We start from the raw sequence: 26,869 nt of genomic DNA on the forward strand, positions 1-26,869 counted from the left end.
TAAAAGCTTATTAAGCGGATAGATTTAGTCTATTTGATCGTGTTTTGACGCTGAACAATTTTACTGCCTTTTAATGTAAAGAATATTCAACCTGCTGCGATAGCAATCCGGTATATTGTAAACGGAGCCTTAATGAAGACGTGTCAAAAAAAAGCATGGAAAAATGTCGTCGTTTTATATTCGCGTATTGCGTAATGATGGGTATTACCATTATGTGCCAAGTAAGGACTAGCCTCCCACCCCCTCCCGCCAGCAATTAAAGTTTTTTCAAGGGCTGCACTGAAATAGTTCTCTTTCATTTAAAAAACATTGTTTGTATGGAAGCTTTTTTATATTGGCAAAAATCATCTATTATATTGCTGTCTCTCTCAAGCCATGAATTCCATGCTTCTTTCTTGCAACAAGAATCTTTTGCTCTTTAACAAACAAAACAAAACTTTGCTGGTTTTACTTTCCTTTCATAAATAAGAATGTATTATACATTTTATATTTTACGCATATCTCTATTGCTCTCAATAAGCCGATAAAATGTCGAGTTTTTAAATTGACGGGTCATAGACTATAGCGCACCAGCCTTCGACTTTATATTGTTTTGCCAAGATTGTGTAATAAGGACGTCTCTCTATATCAACACCTTCCACAAAGCAACATCCGAAAAACCAACGGAAAACAGTTTATCTCCGGTCGGAGAAAATGTCACATGGCTAATAGAGTCACAATGCATATCGAAATCTTGAAAGCTACCTTTATCATAATCAATTACTTTCACTAGTCGATCTAAAACAAAAAGAAAATTACAGACAGCAAAAATACCTAATTAAGTGATTGTAAACTAAAGCATTGGGTGTCATTAATTCTCGAGGAAATAAAAGAAGCACTGAAAAGAAATAAAAAACTTTTTAATGAGAATTTCACCTAGTGCTTTTTTGATTCATATTTCCGACGTAGCTACGTCGATTTGGGACGTTTTTTTTAGACTTAAACTATGTGGGATACGTAACCCTAAATTGTGATCTTAATTTTCTTCTCAGAAAACCATTGATAATCCAGTTTTACTAATGGCAGAAAACTAGATGAGAAAAATTGACATAAGTTGGAGTAGATAAAAAAACTTTAACGATTTCAAACTATTGTCTTTCGAGATATAGAAAGGATTTTCAAATCATTTAGTGTTGTTTTGCAGAACGTTGAAAAAACTTCTTAATTTATACCTTTTGTTCCAACAGCAATTAAATGACCCTTTGGCGATAATTCCAAGCAAGAAGCCCATTGTGTCAACAAAATAGTTCGAAAAACCTGACAATGAACACATTTCCATCAATGATGGACATTTTGTCTGCTCCAAGCACAGACCTCTTACAAATACTGACCTTTCTCTGGGACAAGCTGTAGAATTGTATCAGTTTTCTCAGACCATAACCACTGTACACAATAACATCGGGCTCTGTTGGCGAGAATCTTGCCAAACTTGGCGGTAGATGCAAATACGCAGACTTCAAAGGGAGAAAACATGCTTATTTCAAAATTATTAAAACAGTTTTCCATAATAATTTATTTATCTTTCATCATCTTGAGCATATACAATCAAGACAAGGAACAAACTACAATTTCTCACCGCATCGTCTTTTTTCAAAGCAATTCCTTCAGGTGTTATATTTGGAGCGGGAAAAGTTAACCAATCAACAAGCTCGCAGAAATCCTTCGACCAATCGGCCTTCCATACGCTAACCCTACTATCAGCGCTCATAATAAGCCACAATCTGGGAGAATTGAATGATGGATGATCGTTCTAAAAACAAGGTTTTGATTATTAATAAGCCCTTAATGACCGAGCGCGACGTGTTTACAGAGAAACAATGGAACGAAGTTTTTTTGTACAGACCGATCCCGTAGGGCGAGGTTGTACAAAAAAGACAGAGGTCTGATATTTCTCAGTAAAGACCGAGAAAGCGAGGTTATTAAATAGATTATTAGATGGCATTATTTGACCTGAAACGAAGCTTGCCTTCTCGTCCTTGCGGTTTTTACGAGTTGATTTTCACTTTTCTAGTTTTCGTCCATAAAAAGTAAACTCGTTTCATAATTGTATCGTCTAGATAGTTTTCCAAGTGTTTTTCTTTCGAATTACATTCGTAAATGGTTCTTTGTTTCGTTTATTTCGCGTTTTGCTGTTTGCTTTAAGAATTTTGTTTACATTTGACAGTAAAATTACGCGTTTTGGACAGCGGTCGATTACGGGAAAATAATGGAAAGGCAAAAATGTTTCTGAGCGAATCAAAGCGCATCATTTAGCCGGAAGTGACACTTGCCGTATAATAATTATCATCAATAACCAGTAAGATGTTAAGTTTGGTAAATATTGCGAAAGTGCTTAAAAAATATTTTGAAGTAGGTTAAGACTTTTTATTCATAACAACATAAATAACGTTTGCACTGATTGGTCTATAGCTGAGTTTGTATTAGTTTTTGTGAACTGATCTGAGCTCAATTAATCAATCAAAGAGAATTTTCATATCAATCATGAATACATGTTAAAAGAAAAATAAAAACATTTCTCTGAAACTTTCGCATTATTGCTATTTTAGATAAGAAATAAAAGATGTTTTTGTGTTGGCACAGGCTTATGCAAATCTTGGAGAGGCTCATGAGAACTCTCAAACAGGTGCACTGATCTGATCTCAAGTTCTCCCAAAGGACTCTTCCGTTTGCATAAGCCCGTATAAACACAGTGAAAATCTTGTATTTCTTACTCTGTTCTATTTGTTGCAGAGTGTTTGTCATTGTACCTTATGTGAAGCAATGTCCATATCAGTGATTGGTGCTCCCTTATGATCTTGGATCAAACGGACAGTGAGGCCAGTAGCAGGACTACTTATGGCTACCACACCATCTGTACTACCACTCATAAAAACACGACCTATACAACAAATTCATTTCTAAGGTACGTCAAAATTGTCAATGTTCAGTTTGACCACTAGAGTTGAACTACAATTAGACTCGATGATTTTCATAACCAAATAATCAAGTAATCTACCATTCTAAGTTATACTTAACAAACCCAAGTTATAAAAACAACACAAGTCAACATCCACAAACACATCTTATCCTCAAACCTTCCAATATTCTTAAGCACACCAATTCATCCTCAGCCATGACATTTTATACTTAAAAATCCCAAGTTATTCATAAGCTCCAAAGTTATCCTTAACAAGAGGACAACAGGGGGAAGATGAAGAACCAAGCATAAGGTAGATACCACACATACCACTGTATACTAAACCTCTTATAACACTGTGCTCTACAGGTAGATATCGCATACATCAGAGTATACTATAGTTAGATACTAGAAATATCACTGTATATTATAGGTGGATACCACATATACCACTGTATACTATACCACTTATATCACTGTATACTATAGATAGATATCACATATACAGGTGGATACCACATATACCATTGTATACTATAGGTAGATATCACATATATAGGTAGATACCACATATAGCACTGTATACTATAGGTAGATACAACATATAGCAGTGTATACTATAGGTAGATACAAAATATATCACTGTATACTATAGATAGATATCACATATATCACTGTATATTACATATAGATACAACATATATCACTGAATACTACAGATAGATACCACACATATCACTGAATACTATAGATAGATACCACATAAATCACTGTATACTATAAGTAGGTACAACATATACCACTGCATATTATAGGTAGATACCACATGAATTACTACATACTATAGGTAGATTTTGCGTGTATCAAGCAGCGACTGTTCCTTACCACAGGAAGAAAAATTGATAACAGTAACGCCCCCAGAATGAGGATGTATTTTCATAATCATTTCAACTCTTCCAAGATCAAAGAGTCTTACGGTTCCATCATCAAAACCAGCCACGCAATGTGATGGTCTTAATGGTTTCTCCACTGGTTCCATGTTAGGATGTACTGTGGCTATCACTTCACCATCTTGTAAGACATTATGTGTTGGTTCACGTGGAGGAGTTGGACAGAATGAAACACAATTACAGCTCTATGGAGGAAAAGAATTTTTAAACAACTGATAGTCAACATCGACGAAATTTTTAGAGATGAGTTACGTTTTGGTCCCGTGTAAGTGAAAGCTTTTATTTATAACATATACAAGCGCGCAAAAGATCTTTTTATCTGTGACATATGAAGAGCCTGAGCAGGCTCAAAGAGAAATCTTTATTTGTGACACATGAAGAGCCTGAGCAGTTTCAAAGAGAAATCTTTATTTGTGACACATGAAGAGCCTGAGCAGGTTCAAAGAGAAATCTTTATTTGTGACATATGAAGAGCCTGAGCAGTTTCAAAGAGAAATCTTTATTTGTGACATATGAAGAGCCTGAGTTCAAAGAGATCTTTATTTGTGACATATGAAGATCCTGAGCAGTTTCAAAGAGAAATCTTTATTTGTGACATATGAAGAGCCTGAGCAGGTTCAAAATCTTTATTTGACATATGAAGAGCCTGAGCAGTTCAAAGAGATCTTTATTTGTGACATATGAAGAGCCTGAGCAGGTTCAAAAATAAATCTTTATTTGTGACATATGAAGAGCCTGAGCAGTTTCAAAGAGAAATCTTTATTTGTGACATATGAAGAGCCTGAGCAGGTTCAAATAAATCTTTATTTGTGACATATGAAGAGCCTGAGCAGTTTCAAAGAGAAATCTTTATTTGTGACATATGAAGAGCCTGAGCGGGTTCATAGAGATCTCTTTATATGTGACATATGAAGAGCTTGAGGAGGTTCTAAGAGATATCTTTATCTGTGACACATGAAGAACCTGAGCAGGTTCAAAGAAATCTCTTTATCTGTGACATATGAAGATCCTGAGTTGGTTTAAAGAGATCTCTTTATCTGTGATGTATAAAGAGCCTGAGCAGGTTCAAAGAGATATCTTTATCTGTGACATATGAAGAGCTTGAGGAGGTTCAAAGAGATCTTATTATTGGGACGTATGAAGATCCTGAGTAGGTTCAAAGAGATCTCTTTATCTGTGACATATGAAAAACGTGAGCAGGTTTAGAGATCTCTTTATCTGTGACGTATAAAGAGCCTGTGCAGGTTCAAAGAGATCTCTTTATTTGTGACATATGAAGAACCTGAGGAGGTTCAGAGAGGTCTCTATATGACATATAGAGCCTGAGCAGGTTCAAAAGATCTCTTTATTTGTGACGTATGAAGAACCTGAGCAGGTTTAAAGAGATCTCTTTATTTGTGACGCATGAAGAGCCTGAGGAGGTTCAGAGAGGTCTCTTTATCTGTGACATATGAAGAGACTGAGGAGGTTTAGAGATGCCTTTATCTGTGACATATGAAGAGCCTGAGCAGGTTCAAAGAGACGCTCAAAATGATAGTTTGGTGGTGAACACAACTCTGTAAATTATATTATTTCAAAGCCTTGAGATCATAGCAAAATATCATGATTTAGCTAAGCGTTTATGGATAGTTGCATTTCAAGACGTCCATTTTAGTTTGCATCTTTTAAGCCGTAATATTGTTTCTAACTTACCAATAACATTAATAATAACAATGATAATATATTCAACCTATATAACTCAAAAGCACTAACTAGTAGTGTTGTGTGTCCTTGTGATAGATAAAATTGACAGATGTAAACCTTTAACTACAAAAAACTAGGTCCACTCTTTCTGAGTAAAGACCTTGTCAATGAAGGTTTATTATGGGTCATTTGCACGAAAAGTAAAACTGTTTAAAAATTTTTCCTGACTGTTTAAAATCTCTTGAAAGAGAAGAATATAAGATTTGTAGTGAGCAATCACTGAAATAAAATATTGCTTCCAAGATTACAAAATTTACTATCCAATGGATTACGCTATACGGGCTTCGTACAACCGGCCCCAGTTTTGAAAGTTGTGTCAACTCTCACCTTATTAATTACTGGCGGAAGCTCGCCTTGAATTCTCAACTATGCTTAAGACCTTACAGTGTAAGGCTTACACTAACATAAAAATATCAGAATTTATTTTGTAAAACAGAGCGATTTAAGAGCTCGTATTTCCCGACAATAGTTTTATATAAATAGCATATTTAATTTTGAATGACGACGAGAAACATGCTTCAATTCACCTGATCAACAACTTGAAATTGCAGCGTTTGTTCGAGGTCATCAGAAGTCCAGACTCTCAAGCTACCATCATCGGAGCAAGTCGCAAAGAATTTGTCATCAGGACCGCTGGCCACCAGTGAATTTATCTAAAACAATCACGTGGTTGAAGATGGTTTAAATCCCAATATTTTCACTGGGAGATTAACACAGTAAGTTACCTTCTCTGTATGACTGCTGACAAGACGAATAGACGTCCTCTCTGTCCAGTTAATGTACCATAACGTACCTCCAACTGTACCAACAATACCCTAAAGTACACACCACACACCTCGAGGCAAGCAATCCACATGGAAAACATATTTTAGAAAATATCGAAAACCTAGTTTTCAAAAGGAAAACAGATTCTTCAATTTCTTCCCTTTTATTCGCCATTCTTTAATCTTCCCACTGACGAAGTCTTACCATTTCCAAGGATGTGTCGAATGAAGCAGAAATCACTTCGGCGTCCAAAGACATTTCGTCTTCGATAACCAAACCATTTTTATTCAATCTGATAAAATATGGGATCAGCTTTCGCAAAAAATGAAATCTAGAACGCGCTTTCTCATGAGATCAAAAACTTCATTGATCCCGCTAACGCAAAGTTATCACAACAAAATTGAACTATTTCGGCAATTCTAAGTTGAAAACTTTCCCCTTAGTGTCTGCGTGATAATCCTCATGAAAAAAAATAACTGAAAAGAAACATACACATCATTCTCTCCGGGCAATCTCATCTCTCCAACGCCTACAACAGACCAAAGACGAAGATGCCCCGATGAGCTTCCGGTAATCAGCGAGCTGCGATGACAAACAATTACATCTACGAAGAAAGCAAATAACGACTGTAGAATATAAATTCAAAATGAATTTCATAAAATTTATACCAGCATGACAAACTGAGTTGAAACCATGAATAATATGACAAAGAAAACACATAATATAAATACATTTTCTTACCGATTTCAGAATCGTCAGAAAGCCAGTGCATAAAACACTTGTTTTGTCTTGTATCCCAAACGGATATAATTCCTAGAAAGTCAAAAAAAATCAGAAAAAAGAAAAATGATTTTCAAGAAAGAGACACGTAAAGTCAACAAATATTCTCAATCATTAAAAACATGATCGTTTACTTCATGTAATATTAATGAAATGTGAGTAGAATTAGGCGTGAGTTTTGACAAGGACTGGTGCGAGTTGCCACACAATACGCAATCAAAAAGAAACAAAACCTCCTGTGATTTTGTATTGACATTTAAGTCAAGCTACAAGAGCAAGGAAAATCTTTGGTAGCTACAGTCTTTTATAGTCTCCTTAAGAACAAAACATCAAAACCAAAGGATAAGCCATCAATCTTTCACGCTTGAAAACAAATCTATTGGGACCATAGAAGATGAAGTGGACTGGAAATTTGCAATAAACCAAACTTTATAGTTTCAAGCATACCAGCATTATTGCCTATATAAAGCACATTATCACCAGCATAGCGGACACTTGTAAAATGTACCATGGAGTCATTCTGTCGACGAAAAAACAGCAAAATATTACAAAGAAAGAGAAATTATAACGAAGCAAGTTTCAGATAAAAAGCGAAGAAAACCTGCTTTGAAGTGTATAACAAATCTTCGGGAACTTTCCCTTCGCAAACCTAAAAAACGAAGGGTCATCCTTCATAAAACTGAATAAAAAATGTGGACTCCTAAATCTGGAGATCAAATTATGAAATCATAAAAGTATTTTCAAAAATCTGGAATCTTGGAATTTAGCACAAAAATCCTAAATCTTAAAACTGGAATGTAGAAAACGCATATCAAAAATTATAGTCATTCAAACTTTTATAAATTGAAACATCAATTGATAAAATATATATCAATATACGCACCAAGACATACACTATCCACCCTATATTACCTCATGAGTACTCACATTCAAGTTGAAAGATCCACGAGATTCTTCCAGTAACCAAAACAGCACGTGACCATCTTGTCCGACCGACACAAACTCGTTCATCGTATAAGGATCCCATGCGATGTCATGGATTGGAGTTTTAGTATAGGACGATGTGAGTACATTGTAGTCCTTAGTACCCCATATTACCACGGAACACTCCCTGTAATCTCCGACTGAGATCAGAAAACGATCGTCTCTTGAGAAATGAAGGCCAACAATCTCATAGGAGTGATATGTCAGCATCTGAATATAAATATAAATGCTCTAATTTATGTCTCAATGTAAAGATTAGAGACCAACAGATCGTTTAAAAGAAAGCCATAAGTGGTTTAATTTATGATAGTCCGAAGAAATCTGAAGATGTGTCTGATTTCGTTAATGTCTGCAATTAGTCTGAACTCAGATTATGTGTTGAGTCAAGACGAAAGGTTTCTTTAATGAGCATTAAAAAATAAAACCGCTAATGGCTTTTTTGAAAACAAACTGTTGAGCTCTGATCTTTATCTTGAGAATAGGATTCCCGCCTGGCACACTCGCTGGCAACAATATTCATGCTCAGATTAACATATATTAAAAGTTTTCAATAAATCAAGAAAAATTCAAAAATTACAGATTTACAAGATCTTTTATCTACGGCAGTAAAAAATTTGTGTCATAGACACCATAAAACGTTTAACTATCCATCTACCCATTAGGGAAGACAGCCCAGTAATTTAGGTCGAGATATAAAAATTTCAGATCATTGGCATTATTGTTTTTTACAGCGAGTGAACAACTAAATAATTACATAGCATGAACAAGTTTGCGGGCTGGCTACGCCACTGCCTCTACACCTAAATAATTACATAGCATGAACAAGCTTGCGAGCTGGCTACGCCCCTGCCTCTACACCTAAATAATTACATAGCATGAACAAGCTTGCGGGCTGGCTACGCCACTGCCTCTACACCTAAATAATTACATAGCATGAACAAGCTTGAGGGCTGGCTACGTCACTGCCTCTACACATAAATAATTACATAGCATGAACAAGCTTGCGAGCTGTCTACGCCCCTGCCTCTACACCTAAATAATTACATAGCATGAACAAGTTTGCGGGCTGGCTACGCCACTGCCTCTACCTTTTTACAATCACCAGTTGCAATATCCCAGATACAAATGCATGACGCCACCGTCTTCGAAGACCCGGATGCCGAGGCAAGAACCTGAACATCGTGTTGAAGAGCTATTGTGGAAATCTCTTCAAAATGTTGCATGAGATGTTTTTGTTTTCCATCATGAAGATCTTCGATGATAACGATGCAGCCACTGGTGTAAACGAACAAACCTGAATAGGGACAATTGTAACTGATCTCAATATATTAACGTTCTGGTTTGTTGTTTAATACAGAAGCGTATCAAACTCGATAGTTGGGGAGCACCTATTCGTAAACGCAATTTCTGTATTCCTGAATCGAACACTGATTGAAACAAGTGTATTCGCCAGGATTTTGCGTTTGAAAGCCAATCCTTTCAAAATTTAATTTGGGAAGAGGGATTTCGCATTTTAAAGCCAGTCCGTTCAAAATTCAAACAAAGGGAAGACGTGAAACCAACCCCTCTTCTACTAAGCAAAGCCATTGTTTGAATCCGTATTTCAACGAAGTGCATCGTACTTCCACTTTTTACTAAGTAACAAATACATAAGAGATCCTGAGTATTTCATTTTATGTAGAAAAAATCTTTTCCACCAAAGTTTAAAGGAATATGAAGGTGACCGGTGATGTTTCTTACTATCTAAAGTAACAAATCAGAATGCAGATTGAGCCCGCTAACCTGTTTCAGGATGCCAACACATATTGTTCCGGCCATCTCCGTTGTAATCAAGAACAGCCAGCAAAGCAAGTCCAGCCTGACTTCTGGGTGCCGTGTATTTTCTTTCAGGCAACGCAGTGGAACTCTTACGTTTCTTGTAATGTTTTAGCACACCAGGGAATGGGTGACCTGTATCTGAGGGAAGCGAATTGCGGATCGGGGTCTGGGTCTTGATCTGAAAATTTTCAAAATGTTATTTAGAGGGTGACAGACAGGATACCAGAACTAAAAGACGCGTGATGAAATCGATCGATTCGTTAAAGAGTACTACTCACAATACTACCGTGTTCAAACATTTCACTTTATTACTTTCTATATATTCTCACCAATATTATCTATTTCGAGCCCGGGAGTATAGCTGCAAGTTTGTAGATGTAGATCGTCCAGGTTAGTAAAGTCTTGAGAAGGACTGTTGTTGTTGATGTTGACTGATGTTTCAACAATCTTGTCTCTGAAGATGACTACCGCTAAGGTTGACGAAACGTCAATCAACACCAACATCAATAGTCCTTCTCAGGACTCAACAAACCTGGACGATCTACATCTGCAAACATGTAACTATCTATTTCATACTGTTTGACGCCTTCAAAATTTTGTCATCCTTTTCTGACAAATATGAACAGTCTATCCACGAAAGTCTTCTCATCTCTAACCTTAACCCCAATCTTAACATCCAGGGCAGTTCAATCCCACTAAATCTAATTCCACTCGATCCCACTTTATCGCCTAATGCACATCATTCCACCACATTGTTATCATCACATTTTGTAATCTAACACACTGTAAATGTCTTACAATTAATGTTTATGTTTTTAAACTTCCTATATAATTCACAACTAGCCTGATGTCTCAAGTTAAAGATGAAATGCTATGATCAACAGATATTTCATCGATGCCTAGATAAAAAGTTATTTGTTGGGAGAGTATAGTTACGCTAAAAATTCATTTTTCGCCAGGCATATTAATAATTACACATCATATTTTTTAAAAAAAATGATGACACGTATAAATCGTTTGTACAGAATCTTTTTCGAATGAGCGAAAACGAAATGTCGCAATCTTTAAAACATATATCCTATTCCTAAAGTAGAAGGGACTTATAAAAACAGTTAATCGAACACAAATATTCATTCCGAGAAATCGCTTCCCGAATAGACTGAGCAAAATATGTTCAATGAAACAAAAAGATTTCGTCATCTTTAAACGAGACCCACCGACTTCGATATCTCTGGAGTGTTGTTCGGAACTTTTAAATTTCTAGTCACAATAGGATTGAAACTATCGATGACTTTCACGTCTTTCTTAGACGGAGAGTTTACGACCATCTCGTCCCGTTTGCCTGGAGAACTGGGGAGAGGCTGTAGAGGTAATTCGGTCGCCATAATTGGAGGTCTGGGTTTGAGATCAGATTCTCCAATTTCATCTTGTGTTGGTGAGCCAGCTCCATCAAAAACATGTGCAGTTTTATCTGAATTGAAAACGCAAGATTTATTCGAAATGTTGCAACTTAATATCCTTAAGGATCCGCTGGATGAATAGTGAAAAATAAAGGAAAGAATTTTTCAGCAAGAACGCCATGGAATAGTGCATGGAAGTAGTACAAGCTGAGCTGGAAAGAGAATTTCTCACAGGCAACCTTAAAATCGTTATAGAAAGTTCTACAAGACGCAGTTAACTTAAGGCATTATGTGGAATCACGAGCTTTCGTGACATAAAGACTGTTGGTTACAGTTAGATGTAAGATTGTGAAAGTTTATGAAAATATTTAAAATATAATTTTATATATATGAAAGCATAAAACACACCCGATTCATCTTTGTTGTAATCAATCGCTTCTTCTCTTCCACTAAGAAAAATGGCGAAGAAATGAAAAAAAATCATAGCGAGTCGTAATCACTGCTCTCGAAATAAGACTGGATCAAGCATCTAGCACAAAAGTTGAAGACAAAAAATAAGGAGCACCACCATTACTAAGGGACCAACTTTCGAAAATAAGGAGCAAATGTATTGTGGATTTATACGAGAATAATCCTGAATTTTCAACATGTAACTACATGAACATAACTAAGAGATGAATCAGTTTATAGATAAGCTAAAAATACGATGAAATATGATGAAATATGATCAAAATGCAGCGATTTTTGTCATCGGTAACTCTATTGTGGTATGGAAAAACAATGGAAAATAGCCCACAAGTGCATGGAAATACCTAAAATTGTTGGAATCGTAGTTTAGAAGTACAAAGTGATTAAATAATGTAATTTACTATCATAAACTGATCAATCCTTTAAAATAGCCTTTTTTGCAAGTGATTCGGAGTGAAATGTGTATGCGTTTTGTTTTATACGGCCGATTATTCTCTCTGACTCGCTTTACTATCGCCACAAAGGTTTTTTTCATCTTCTTCCTTATCTTAAAGAATAATTTGGCAATGTGTTGCTATGCTTTCAATAGTTTTGCTAAAAAATCTTTCGATGTGTTGGTCCCTTACTAACGGTGGCGTTGGCTTCAAAATTTGTTTACTACAAATATACAGTAGCTTGATCCAGTCTTTTTTCGAGATCAGTGGTCGTAATATGGTCGTAATGAACGTTTTTACAATCTGGAGATGAGTGGTGATTGGATGAGCTTCCGAGATTACCGAAGGCCAAATAACTGGTTATACCATTTAAGTAACCAGTTGAATCGTAGGCTTCAAAATTTAAGGGAGCGTTTTGGTAATATTCATGTCATGTTTGTGGATGTTGATCGTCCAGATTAATAGAGTCCTGAGAAGGACTATTGTCGTTGATGTTGACTGACGTTTTGACTTCCTTAGCGGTAGTCATCTTCAAAGTAAAGTGATCTATGACATCAATGATCTATGTGATCTATGACTTCAATTATCTATGTGATCAATGACTTCAATGATCTATGTGATCTATGACTTCAATGATCTATGTGATCCATGACTTCAATGATCTATGTGATCTATGACTTCAATGATCTTTGTGATCTATGACTTCAATGATCTATGTGATCTATGACTTTAATGATCTATGTGATCTATGACTTCAATGATCTATGTGATCTATGACTTCAATGATCTATGTGATCTATGACTTATATGATCTATGTGATCAATGACTTCAATGATCTATGTGATGTATGACTTCAATGATCTATGTGATCAATGACTTCAATGATCTATGTGATGTATGACTTCAATGATCTATGTGATCAATGACTTCAATGATCTATGTGATCTATGACTTCAATGATCGATGTGATGTATGACTTCAATGGTCTATGTGATCTATGACTTCAATGATCTATGTGATCTATGACTTCAATGATCTATGTGATGTATGACTTCAATGATCTATGTGATCAATGACTTCAATGATCTATGTGATGTATGACTTCAATGATCTATGTGATCAATGACTTCAATGATCTATGTGATCAATGACTTCAATGATCTATGTGATGTATGACTTCAATGATCTATGTGATCAATGACTTCAATGATCAATGTGATCTATGACTTCAATGATCTATGTGATGTATGACTTCAATGATCTATGTGATCAATGACTTCAATGATCTATGTGATCTATGACTTCAATGATCTATGTGATCTATGACTTCAATGATCTATGTGATCTATGACTTCAATGATCTATGTGATCTATGACTTCAATGATCTATGTGATCAATGACTTCAATGATCTATGTGATCTATGACTTCAATGATCTATGTGATCTATGACTTCAATGATCTATGTGATCTATGACTTCAATGATCTATGTGATCTATGACTTCAATGATCTATGTGATCTATGACTTCAATGATCTATGTGATCTATGACTTCAATGATCTATGTGATCTATGACTTCAATGATCTATGTGATCTATGACTTCAATGATCTATGTGATCTATGACTTCAATGATCTATGTGATCTATGACTTCAATGATCTATGTGATCTATGACTTCAATGATCTATGTGATCTATGACTTCAATGATCTATGTGATCTTTGACTTCAATGATCTATGTGATCTATGACTTCTATGATCTATGTGATCAATGACTTCAATGATCTACGTGATCTATGACTTCAATGATTGATGTGATGTATGACTTCAATGATCTATGTGATCTATGACTTCAATGATCTATGTGATCTATGACTTCAATGATCTATGCCATAAAGACACTTACAGAATAACATCAGTCAAAAAAATGCTATCCTACATAAAAAATGTTTATACCAGCAGTTTTGGTAGTGCATAAATATCGTGAAATCTCTGTTGCGAATGTCAGTAAATAAAAAAACAAACAATATAAAAAAAGTGTGTTTACGTACCCAGGTTCCAAAGGAACGCGGCCATCTGCAAGAAAATCCCAGATAAATATCGCCTCTCCAATACTGACTAAAGCTTGGAGGTCTGGGGTAAAACAAACTTTGGAGACATTATTTGAATGGCCAATAAATACCTGTATAGAAACGGTTAAGATGTATCATAAAATAAAAACAATACAACGCGTGCGCTGATTAGTGTAGAGTTGTGCTTGCGTGCCCTGATTGGTGTAGAGTTGTGTTTGCGTGCGCTGATTGGTGTAGAGTTGTGTTTGCGTGCGCTGATTGGTGTAGAGTTGTGCTTGCGTGCGCTGATAGGTGTAGAGTTGTGCTTGCGTTAGCCTGTAAACATATTTCCTTTCTTATTTAATAAAGGATAAGTAAATATGATTTTTAGATCTCAACTCTTCCTAAATGTAAATGTAATGTAAGATATGAAAGGTTTTGTATACTTAAGGAATTTCAGATAAGCCCTTTGCATGCATAACTATACAGAATAATTCATTGATAAGACAGTTTTTCGTAAGAAATAAAGAGTATTTCTAATTAACACACACTAGCATTATATATATATCATTGATAGTAAAGTCAGTTATGAAAAGTATTCGTGGTGATTTCGACATAAATATAAATAAAAATTGTAAATTAAAATTTACAACGTGCCTTGTTAGATGTTGAAGAAGTTGGAGCGTAGTAAATGTCTTCATTATGAAGGTTATCGTACCTGGAAATTCAAGTCCATTTTCATGTGATAGTCCCATATCTTGATACGTTTATCACCAGCAGTTGCAAGAAAATGCCCAGTTTGGAAAGGATCAAGACTTGAACAGCTAGATCGATGAACGTTGGAAACCTAAGCAATAAAACATATTTCATATAATTCCTGTCGATGTGAAATTTTCATCATAACAAACTCTCTCTATGTCGCGTCAACGCCCCTCCCTCTCAATCTTGATTATCTACTTCGCTCAATAACTGTCCAATAACTACATCAAGTTTAAACAACCTACATCAAGCAGTAACTGCAAACAAATTCTTTAAATGTAAATCCTCTCCTCTTAATCATTATTATTTACTTCGCTCAATAATTGTCCATTAAGTTACATCAAGTTTTAACAGCCTACATCCATCAGTAACTATCAACAGACTCTTTCTAGGTATCGTAAAATCATCCCCCATCCATCATTATTATCCACCTCGCTCAATAACTGCCCACTATGTGCATCAAATTTCAACAGCCTACAACCAGCAGTAACCACCAAAAGTTGATTTAACGCCATAGGAGAGTAGCACAATCTGAGGGCAGTATCGTCAGTAGTGGAAACATTTCCTGCATGTATTGTTGTTATATCTATACGTAGAACCTAGATAAGATAAACATTGTTTAATATCAATTAATCTCAGCTTTAGCATGTTCAAGACTTATAGATAATCTGTACCTATAGACTGTTTAACATAAGATAACCTAAGCTTAAATATGTTGGAGATTACATAATCCCTACTTAAAAACTGTTTAACACCATATAATCTCAGCTAACACATGTTGAAAATTATATAAACTCTACTTAAAGACTGTTCAACGTCAATAACCTCAACTTGAACATGCGGAAAATGATATAATCACCATTTGAAGACTGTGTAACATTAGAAAATCTCGGTCTAAAGCCTTAAACATATTGAAGATTAAAAAATCTCCAATGATAATCAATACTTAAAGAATGTTTGACATTCAATAATTACAACTTGACATGTTGAAGATTAAATAACCTTCACTTAAAGACAGTTTAAGATTAGATAAGAACGTCACCTACAATAAACGTGAATGCCGTGACACGAGTATAATATAAGTACATAGTACAGTAAATGTGTAATGAAGTGGCTACCTATTCTTTGCTAACCTCGTCCAAAGTGCGGCAGTCCATTACAGTAATCACGTATTCGAATGGACCAATAACAGCAAGCCGCTGACCATCATCACTGACGGACAACACATCGGGAGCTAAATGATCCCCAGGTGCCACTGTATTGATAAGAATTCTTTGTACATTGAGCTCCTCTGTGGAACCTTGGTATAGCACTAAAATTCCTTGCGATCCAGCACTGTACATGTGTTCACCGTTCGGAGAAAAAGCCAATCCTGTAATCATCCCTTTGTGTTCCTTATGCTCTGCTAGCATTGAAGAACTTGCTAAAACAAAGATGTGGTTTTCATTAGATTGTGCAGACATCTACATTTTATTGATTAAAGCGTATATGACACAAAATTTCTTATTGTCCTTAATAAAAGTTTTCTAAAAACTTTAATGGATTTTCTGTTTAACATCATTTTTGCATGTTTACTTATGGATGTATACAAAAAGTAAACATGGTATTTGAATTTTTAAACAATAAAATAGTTTTGACAAAACACAAGCAGGTTTGTAGTGAATAAAACGACCGAATATGAATTTTCGAACTTACATGTCACAAAAACGTTAATGGTTTCAGAAGTAAGGTTGTAAAGGTGTTACAAGAAAATCCTTAAAAATTTTAGGAGATGTTTTATTCAAGACAATAAAAAATTCGTGTCATAGGCATATCAACTAACCCTTAGATGAACTATCCCTAACATGTACCATAACATCCCTTTGAGTATACCTATATCATATAATCCATAGTTGAACCACCCCTAATACATAGCATTACATCTCATTGAGTATGTCTATATGAAACAACCCTTAGATGAACTATCCCTAATATGTACCAATATATACCTCCAAGTATACCTATATACAAATAACCCTCAGTTGAACCATCCCTAATATATAACATTACATCCCTTCGAGTATACCTGTATCAAATAACCTTAGATGAACTATCCCTATATGTACCAATATATCCCTTCGAGTATACCTATATCAAAAACGCGAACTGCCCCATTCCGAAAGCCACAGACAAAGAGTGATTGATGAGGATGAAACGTCACAGTACAAGGATTCTCATTGGCTGCTCTAAAATCATACAATTGATTAAAGGTGTCTAGGTCCCATACACGAATAGTTTCATCATCGGACACGGTCACGAGAGAACCACGTGATGGATCAAAGGAGCAATCGAGTATTTGTTTGGTATGAGATCTCATCAGTGTTTTGTAAGAACGTGTGGAGATGTCGAGAATTCCAATGCTACCCTAAAGGAGGATTGAAGAACACAAAAATGTGATACACAGTCAAAAATAATTTATGGCTCACTGCTAAATGACTAGTAGAACCATTGAACTAAAATACATGGAAAGCTACATATTATAGAAAAGCCTGATAATTTTTGAAGCAAAATTTTACACCCAGACACGCGAGATTACACCTAGACACGTGTGGTAATCAATCAATTTTCACTCCACGAGAGAATCTCGAAACATTACACACGATTACACAGAATTTGAATTATCAGAAAATATATATTGTATAAATACAATAAACTACTTCTTGCTTTATAACTAATGTCCTTGCCACCATAATTTTTCATCATCATTCAAGAATTGATAACGGGACTTTGGTATAGTAAAAACCTTAAAAATGACAATATTGACAGCATACGTACCGTTACTGTACCGGCAAGAACAGATAAACAGTTCGGATTGATGTCGATAGACGAGACAGCACCATCGTGTTCTGTAAAGGAAAGGAACAAATCAACAAATGCAGTAACATCAAGTAGCAGTAGTAACACACCGTCAACAAATGCAGTAACATCAAGTAGCAGTAGTAACACACCGTCAACAAATGCAGTAACATCAAGCAGCAGTAGTGAAAATGCTTTAGCGATACACACCGTTTTATCGTCAACAGTTTCGTACAGCCAAATTAAATATAGACTAGTTGGCATAAGGCGCGACTTATGAGTCGAAATATGCTTTATAAACGACAAAAACTTCTTTATGCGGTGTCGAACGCTTATATGTAAGCATTTTTATCACTTAGAAATTACTTAACTACAATGTACGGCATTACGCATGTGCACATTTAGGCTTTTTTGAGCTTACGTCAATACTTAAATATTCAAAAATTGGAAAGGGGGTTCAAGGTGTTTTCTTCAAAAGAGTAGGCTGTGTTGCTCATACTTGGTGCCTGTTTTGGTCAATATCAAGATATCCCAACCTTTGACAAAGTAACAGACACACATACCTGCCTCTAATATTACACCCGAGAAATCCAAGGGCCACAGCCTGAGATAGCCATCGTCAGAGCCTGTCATACAGAAAGCATCTGTGACAGAGATGCAGTTGATACCAATTCCGAATTCACCCAGGTTCGCGTGAACAAGATCCTCTCGGCTTCCGGTCGGAAGTAGTCGTCGCACCTTATGAATCACCATCAGTTCGTAGTTGACTTCAAAAATTATTCCACGGTTCGAAGAAACATATCTGAAAAATAAGAAACAACATTTGAAAAATCAGCTTTGAAGTTATCTTTCTCAATCATGTTGATGTTTATAACATAGCTAAGTGTTCACTTGTGAATGAAGGGAAAAACGCTAAATTATTTGAACGATAAAAGCATTTGGAAATGGGCTGAATTTCAATGAAGACATTGGCGAAAATTGCACCGATTTCCTGATAAACAAATTGAATAACAAGCAAAAATTATTTTCTCGTTAGCTAATTTATCAAGAGAGAATAACGTGACACTGATCTATATATTAAACAGGAGTCAGTTCTACCATTTGAAAACATACAATACATTGAGTAAATTGAGTTACTATCGCGGTGTATTACAAAAATCAAATGTTCAGAGTAAAAAGTTGTGGTCAATGAGCGTGGACTTGGAAAAGAAAAGTACCTTTATGGTTGTTGGGAAAGCAAAATTTTAGTTAACTTAAACTGAACGTTCATGTTTCGCCATTTCAAAATTAGAAACTGAATAATCTAGTATTAGCCGTTCAAAATCAACCGACAGCCTTAGTAATGTCCCCCCCGTGCAACAATATTTCAACGCCAAAAATACAAAGTCTTACATCATTCGATATTTCTTGTTGTTTCCATTTACAAGTTCGTAACCAAAAGCAATATCGGTAAACTGAATTGAATGATGACTACCAAGATCCGAAGGCAGATGAACGTACGGAGCCGTGACGAACCATCCAGATTTGTATATTATCAAGTCCACACGATATCATCCTTCAAAATTCACATCAATTTGCAATAGTAAGAAAGCTTATGAACTGGAAAGAACCAATCTTCTTTCAAAAACATCCCCCCCCCCCGAAAAAAAAACCCAACCAAAATTAGGAAAAGTTTAGACTCGGACATACACTCTTCAGTTCTTTTAGAAATTTCAAGTATAATAATAACAGTGCGGCAAGAAAAATTTCAACCAACTCAGTCAAAAATGCCCGTAACACTTTTAATCTAAGCAGACAGCAATCCACTCAAGAAAAACGGCGTTTCCCGCTTCTGATGTGTAGCGTATTTTATGCGCAAAAAATGTCAAGTGTTAACTAAAATAATATATTAATAGTATTGTTTCCTAAATAAGCAAAATGGTGGTTGCAAACGTTTGGCAGTAGATAAACAACATAAAAATACAAATTCATAGCAATACATTCACCTTGTGTCATCGAAAGGAACAATTTTGATTCGCGTAATGTCAACGTCAGTATGTGCCTTGGCAACCACAGCAATTTCTCCAGTCCTTCCACAACGTGATGTATCCCAAACTACCACCATCTATACACAATTGTATCCACAGTTAGTAGAAACATAAAAGCATTCTAGGGTGTATGCTTTGATTCGATTGCTATTCTACTCGCCATCATCTATTTTTAAATGCTAGTTGCTCAAGCCGGGAAGCAAAAACAAACATGGCTGTCGACCATGTCTTTCCTGAGGCTTCAGGTGATAAACTTTATTGTTTACATCAGAGAATTTCAATGAGTTTCCACTAAACACAACATTAACATATTTAAATAAACAAAAATTCCCATTACAATAACTAAACATGCATTGAACAAGAGTCGTTCGCTTTTTAATACAAACAATGCCAACAACAACAAATGCATAAAAAATAAAGGAAAACTACAGCTGCAGTTTTTTTTTATATGAATACTGGTATACTCTACTGAACCAATTAGATTATTCCCTCTCGATTTCTATTTGATAGTTGAATTGGGCTTTGCCTTCATCAACATTAACCTCATAGAAATCTCGAGCTCGTAATCGAATTTTTAAATTGTAAGAACAAATTACAAATAAAAACGTTTTTGGTTAAATATCATTAAGCGTATCCTGTTCTTCTATGAGCATTTTAGATCACTGCTTATGTTAGCTACCATTTCCAAAATTTAAAATTTAAACAAAAATTTAAACGAAAAAATTACACGCAAAAAAGTAAAGCAAAGTAAATATTTCTCACACATGATGAAAGTTAAGATAAAACCATTAAAGCTCAATTGGAATTAGACAGAAAACATTTTAGCTTTGAAAGAATCCAGTTCTTTCTTTGCAACCGGCAACACATATGAAATCATGATAGACACTTACTCGCCTATATTTACACAACACTTTAATAAAATAGACAATTTTTCAAAAGAAAGGCATACATTTTGACTTTACCTGTTTACCGTGATTGTCTTTTCCACAACCGCACAAAACTCCACCACTATTTGAGAAACTATTAAAATAAAAATGGCGGGAAATTGTAAACAGAAAAAAACTGGGTCCAAGTGAACATATAAGGTAAGACAGTTTTTAGGTAAACATTAGGTATACTTTAGTGAAGCAGTATTTTACTCGTAAGGAAGCATGTCTGAAGCATGTCTGCATGTCTCCTAATTTGTAAACAAGTATGTCTGCATGCCTCCTAATTTAGCTAACGGTCGTAATGAACTTTCTTCACTTAATAAGATTCATACTAGTTGAATTGTTGTATTTAAAAATTTAGATGAGAGGTAGTATTCCAGTAAAATTGAGTTCAGTAGATTTACGAAAAATGGAGATAAGGGCAAACGAGAGCCCTCTATGTGTAATTACGAATAGAGGGCTCTAGGGCAAACACCCCAAAATAGCGATTTTGCAAAGGTGTTTCAACCCAGAGAGATAATGCATAGATTAAGAGCAGCTGTACTATTCATTGCCTCTTTAGAAGAGTAAATGAGCTTTTAAAACAGATTCATTAAACAAGCAGTTCTAATTTACATTGGTAAGAAATAAGAAAGGAGACGGTTCTAAAGACAAGCAATTCTAAAAATAAAGTAAAAATCTGAAGAATCTGAATTTTCTGCTTTGAATGACGAGTTAACTTATTCAGCTGAACTCCCTTTTACCGATTTTGATCATTTAAGAAAGAAAAGATGTTCAGTGTGTTTACACCGGCATATGAAAATCTAGGAGACCTTTAAAATTGAATCCACAAGACAAAAAAATTACATGGGAACAAATCGAAATTGTATTTCTCACCTTAAGCAATAAAGTTCTCTCACTTGAGAGTTAAAGATCGCAATACAATCACCGGATTGATATCGCCACACACGAATCACAGTCGACTGTCCAAGTTGCCCTGAAGCTAGTATCGAAGAGTTTCCGTTGAAGGTAAGGGCAGAAACCTGCAATGAAATGAGCGCTAATAAGGAGTAATCCACGTAATTAAAACAAGTGTGCAGTAATTCCGAATCCTAAAACACGCAAAACAGATTTTGATCTAATCTCAAGTACGATAAGATTAAGGATTAACAGATCTTTACACTTGTATTCTAAGAGCTCATTGAAATTTAACGAGTGGATGATTCTCCTTGATTAGTGGAACTTACTACTCGATTAAGTTAAATCTCGAACGCACTGAGATTACATTAAGCTCACAATTCAGCAGTTTCAAAACATTACTCAGTTTTGACTGGAGTTAGCATGAGTGAGATTTCACTAGCTTTTTTAGCAAATGATTTCAGTTATTAATATAAAACAAAAATCTCCAATTACGTTTTTTTACATTAAACTACTTCATTTAAGCGAACAGATTGCGAACATAATAGCAGATCTCAAGTACATCTACATGATTGCCCAATAATAACAAGCAAAAGTGACCTTGTCGGTGTGACCAATGAAGAATAGTTGATGCCCCGTAGATATCTCCATGGAAACAATCACGGCATGACATGGATACACGACGCATGCGCCATTCTTTGTCCAAAATAATTCCTTGAAATTCGCTCCACCGTAGCCAACAATATGTTTCAATTTCAAAATCGGATCTGGTTTTAAACTCTAAAAATATCAACAAGTCGTAAATCCCAAGAATATAAAGATGAAAATAAACTACGTTGCAATGGTGAGTTCATTAAGAGACGCAGCTAAACCGCAAGTTTCAGTCCTTTGGTAAGCCCGGACTATTTCACAACACTATCATTATTCATTTCTTTAGAGAAAAAATTATATAAATGAACTAAATAATGAGGCTGCCTTAGCCACTAAGTCTGAGTTGATATTTAAACCGGGTCAGACTACAATAGGTGGTTATGCTTACACAAACCATGATAAGAAATGATTTTTAAACCCGATTCAGCAATTCTCAGGCAGGGTTAGCTTGAACATAAAGCCAAAGACAAGCCAACCCGGGTTTTCATGAAGAAATGAGCTAAATTTGATGCTCTAACACCTACCTAACCCGGGTCCACCCAGTTCTTGAGAAGGGTGCCACGGGTTAGTTAATTGACCCGGCTATCGTGTAAACGTTAATAGGCGGGTATTTCTTAGTAGACGGGTTGATCCAGGTTGGCACATTAACCCGGGCTTGCTGTCAACCCGGGCTCATGTAAACGGTGCCTATGTTTAATTAACATGAAGGTAAAAGTTTATTCCTTTAACAGTTGTGCTGTGCGTCTTATTTTAACAGATGGAAAATACTTCCAGATGTCAACCTTGTTCCAAGATCTTCTTGATATGCAACTGTAGAATAAATTTCCTCCTATGAGTATGACAGTCATTTTATATCTATGGTAACTTAATACAAAACCGCAAAGTTTCCATCATAACTTTGCACTAATAATAAATATATGAGCTGCAAAAACAGCACATTCTCGTTAGTTTCTAAGAAAACAAAAATTGACAATAGCTAATAATAAAACACATCTTTTATATCACTCCTTAACTCTATTTTCTTTATTCTTTTGATGATTACTTGGTGATAAAGTATCGATATTTTTCCTCGATTTGTAAGCGTAGACTTGCGTATCAAGGTGATCTTGAGCTTGGAGACCAACAGGGATGTTCAGACCCACTGGTGGCACGTGCGTTGCTACTACTTGACGTCGCTGGAAAAGACGATTAGATACATAGCGAAAATTAGTTGAAACATTGGATCATGGCTACTTCTATAGGCTCATTAACAAGATCCAATTTTTTCGGATCCCAAAAACTCATCGTGAGAATTCATATAGCTAAAGTGAGCTTCCGATAGTCAGATCAATCTATTTAAAAAATCGGATAGAAATAGAACTTGCTCTATTTTCATCCGACAAGATCAAAAGAAGCCGACTGGCAAAATTACATAGATTTGAAAAAGTCTTGGAAACAAGAACAAAAATACCAAAACTATCTCGATAAATGTACTGGAAATGGCACAAGCTGCTCACACGACTTTAAGTATCCAAACGAATATATTTATCAACAAAATTATCGGACCTTCTGAAGAAGCGACCAAAAGTCGGAACCGAAACAATCGGATCCGACAAATCGGATGGTGTGATCGGGCCTTAGGGCTTCATTAAAGTTTCTAATGGATTGATAAAGTTTGCTTCACATATTTCTCATACCTTTGTAGAAGATTTATTAGAGCCGAGTGGCGACATCAAACAATCTCCATGTGCGATGCTTGCAAAGCCAACCCGACTTTTTACTCCTACAATACAGATTTCTCACCAAAATTATTATTTATATCTTTAGAAAATCAATTCCATTCATTGCCTTCTCAGTGATTCAGCATAAAAATATTTGCATTATAGGACTAAAAAACGGGCTGCCTTCGCGACTTCTCATTTGAAAATAATGACATCAATCTCCATGGTGATGCTTGCACTTAATGCTTGTTGTTTGTGGAGACCGACAATAAGCTTCACATAATTCTATTGAATTACCGTTTGTTCTTGTTTCTTGTAGTCGTCGGTCACCACTTTTAAATCCATTCCATCATTACGAATGATCCCCTTCTTCATAGGTTTGCTTTTCCCGGGAAATTTTATGACGTCATACAACTCGTGCCAGTCCATACCTTTGGGCACGTGGATTGCCATGTCACGTGGTACCGGTACGTAGCCAGTCGTCATTAGCCCCAGTCTTCTGGCTTCGTTGATTGTGAGTCCTGGTTCGTATTCAGTGTCGCTCGTGTACAGTCCTTTCACGAGCATGTTCGCGCATAAACGAATATTTTTCAAATAGGCGTATTGCTGATTGAGGAAAAACGAGATGATGTGACGAAGGTCCAGCATTAGGAATGTATCACGTGTCGATAATGATACATCACCAACATTTTCTGAGAAAAAGGACAAGCGTGGATGAAGCATTTTATTTCCTGGAAGCAAATTTCAAACGTAAAATACGCTTGGTGAAATTTTACTTTGATCAGGGCCGTAGCTAGAACGTTCATTGGGGGAGGGGGGGGGGGTATTCATGTATTTAGTTGTCCCCGACTGACTTATTTTGAAAAAGGCTTTCTAAAGAAATCCGTCAGCAAAACTGATTACATGAACATACCTCCCATTAACGTTCGAGCTGCGCTCCTGACTTTGATCACCATTGAAAACGATAATTCACAATCGCATTCCATGATTATAGCCTGTGAACTTCTTCATTGTTTACTTTACAGTGTTATATGTGCGTACCTGGGACCGGTTGCATTGAATAGTCAATTTTCAGCATTTGGGAATACCCCCCTTACAGACAACCAAGTTTCCAACTCTGCGTTATCGAGCTTTTGCTCACATTAACGCAACTGGACACACCCCCAACCTGGACGATCATAACGATTTCTATGAACTCTTCATTCATGGGAGCCTTCTAATCGATAAATTAGTTCAATACCCCAAGCAAGAGGTAAAAATAAACGAATTTTAATCAAGAAGTCATTAAGTCATTTTAAATGGTCCTTGTAATGCAAATATGAAATTGTGTGTTGAAACTTGGTTTCATAAGCACTTTAAAAAGTAGAAAAAATGATGTTGGCTCAAAAAAGCATATGTAGGTACCATGATTTGTAGAGCTTGCCAATATTGCCTCGTCCAAAGAATTGGGGGGTGGTCGAGGTACAAATGGAAATTGCAACCATGTTGATGTGGACTTGAATTCTTTAAAAAGGTTTGAAAACGAGATACGTATTGGAAGACCATCTTCAGTTGCTACATCAATGTGTGCGACAAAAAATTTGCCTGATATTGGTTTAAACAAGATGTAGAGATATCGACCAACCAGCCCCAGTGATTGCGTAGATGTTCGAGGAAACTGAATGAAGTTGCCTGCAGGAATTGAGCCTGCAATGCGATACACGGTACATTTCAGCTGTTTGTCCTGTAAGAATAAGAATAATTTGTTTAAATAAGTTCATTTCAGATACTTGATTAGATAGTAAGGTCAAATCAAGAACCTAAAGATCATTGAATAAATTGATTTAGCCTATTCATCAGATGTAGAGCTTGGCATGTACACAGACTTGGTACTGGTCTGTAGTGGAAAAGCCAGCTGAAACTTTTATTTCTACAAATTTTTCAGCAGAATTATATTATGTATTACTTTTGAAAATTAATTCCATTTGTTATGTTTCCGGTGATTGGACACAAAAATATTTCCAATATTGGGGTGAAAATAGGCTGGCTTTGTCACTGCTTCTGTGAGACAGTTGACAAGTTTAAATTTACAAATTAAACTAAAATTTTCATTATTTCTCCATATGAAACAGTGTTAAGTTCAAAGTAATTTGTATGATGCATAAAATTACTGGCGGGGGAGGAATTAGGGGGGGGCTGGCCAGATGGCCAACCCTTGATTGATGATTTTTGGAGTGGGGCAGCTCTTGTACAGCCCCCTGGTTTTGCCATAAACGACGCCTGTATCCAAAATATTTTTCCTAGAAAATTTTTGACCTCAAGTCTAGTCACTTTTAAAACATTAGACAATTTACAATCAAATATATTACCATAATTGCTGTAACATCGCCTTCTTTTGCACATTTCTTCCATTCTGAAGTGTTATAGTGTTTGAAAAGATTCACATAAGGTTTCTGCCACACTGTGGGTGTTTAAATATGATTAAAGGTCATGATTGATGATATTTTACCAGCTGTTTTGTTCATGTACATAAATAATGCTTATTGCATTTGCCCAAGTAAATAAATGAAATAATATTATCATAGTAACGAAATATAAACATCAGAACGAATGAAAGGATTTTACTTTGTAATGTCACTTACGTTTGGACATTTTTCATTACAACCTAGATCCTAGAATTTACAGTTGATGTCTTCCTCTCATCTATGATCTGTTCACGGTCATGCAGTACATTTTTGCAATTTTTTCTGCCGTTATTTTTT

The 26,869-nt window shown here is 35.7% G+C and overlaps 1 protein-coding gene across 1 annotated transcript; it reads right to left on the minus strand.

The window, feature by feature from the left end:
- Positions 1-622: 622 nt before the first annotated feature.
- LOC124449042 (WD repeat-containing protein 90-like) lies at positions 623-26,860 on the minus strand. The gene is made up of 36 exons (XM_046999985.1): positions 26,750-26,860; positions 26,477-26,568; positions 25,533-25,851; positions 24,426-24,820; positions 23,442-23,603; positions 22,378-22,557; positions 21,757-21,971; positions 20,914-20,971; positions 19,910-20,028; positions 19,425-19,479; positions 19,317-19,378; positions 18,488-18,726; positions 17,904-17,974; positions 17,217-17,493; positions 16,223-16,512; positions 15,521-15,688; positions 15,049-15,177; positions 14,331-14,461; positions 11,784-11,824; positions 11,193-11,446; positions 9,940-10,153; positions 9,246-9,451; positions 8,101-8,367; positions 7,775-7,822; positions 7,621-7,693; positions 7,135-7,206; positions 6,886-6,997; positions 6,598-6,685; positions 6,354-6,443; positions 6,156-6,281; positions 3,821-4,070; positions 2,787-2,917; positions 1,616-1,789; positions 1,371-1,493; positions 1,212-1,296; positions 623-777 (listed from the first exon to the last, which is right to left on the minus strand). The coding sequence occupies exons 1-36, from the start codon at positions 26,757-26,759 to the stop codon at positions 623-625; spliced, it is 5,481 nt and encodes a 1,826-aa protein (XP_046855941.1). The 5' UTR covers positions 26,760-26,860.
- Positions 26,861-26,869: the final 9 nt, after the last annotated feature.

This window comes from Xenia sp. Carnegie-2017, unplaced genomic scaffold (assembly GCF_021976095.1).
Source record: "Xenia sp. Carnegie-2017 unplaced genomic scaffold, XeniaSp_v1 HiC_scaffold_23, whole genome shotgun sequence".
Taxonomy (NCBI): domain Eukaryota; kingdom Metazoa; phylum Cnidaria; class Anthozoa; order Malacalcyonacea; family Xeniidae; genus Xenia; species Xenia sp. Carnegie-2017.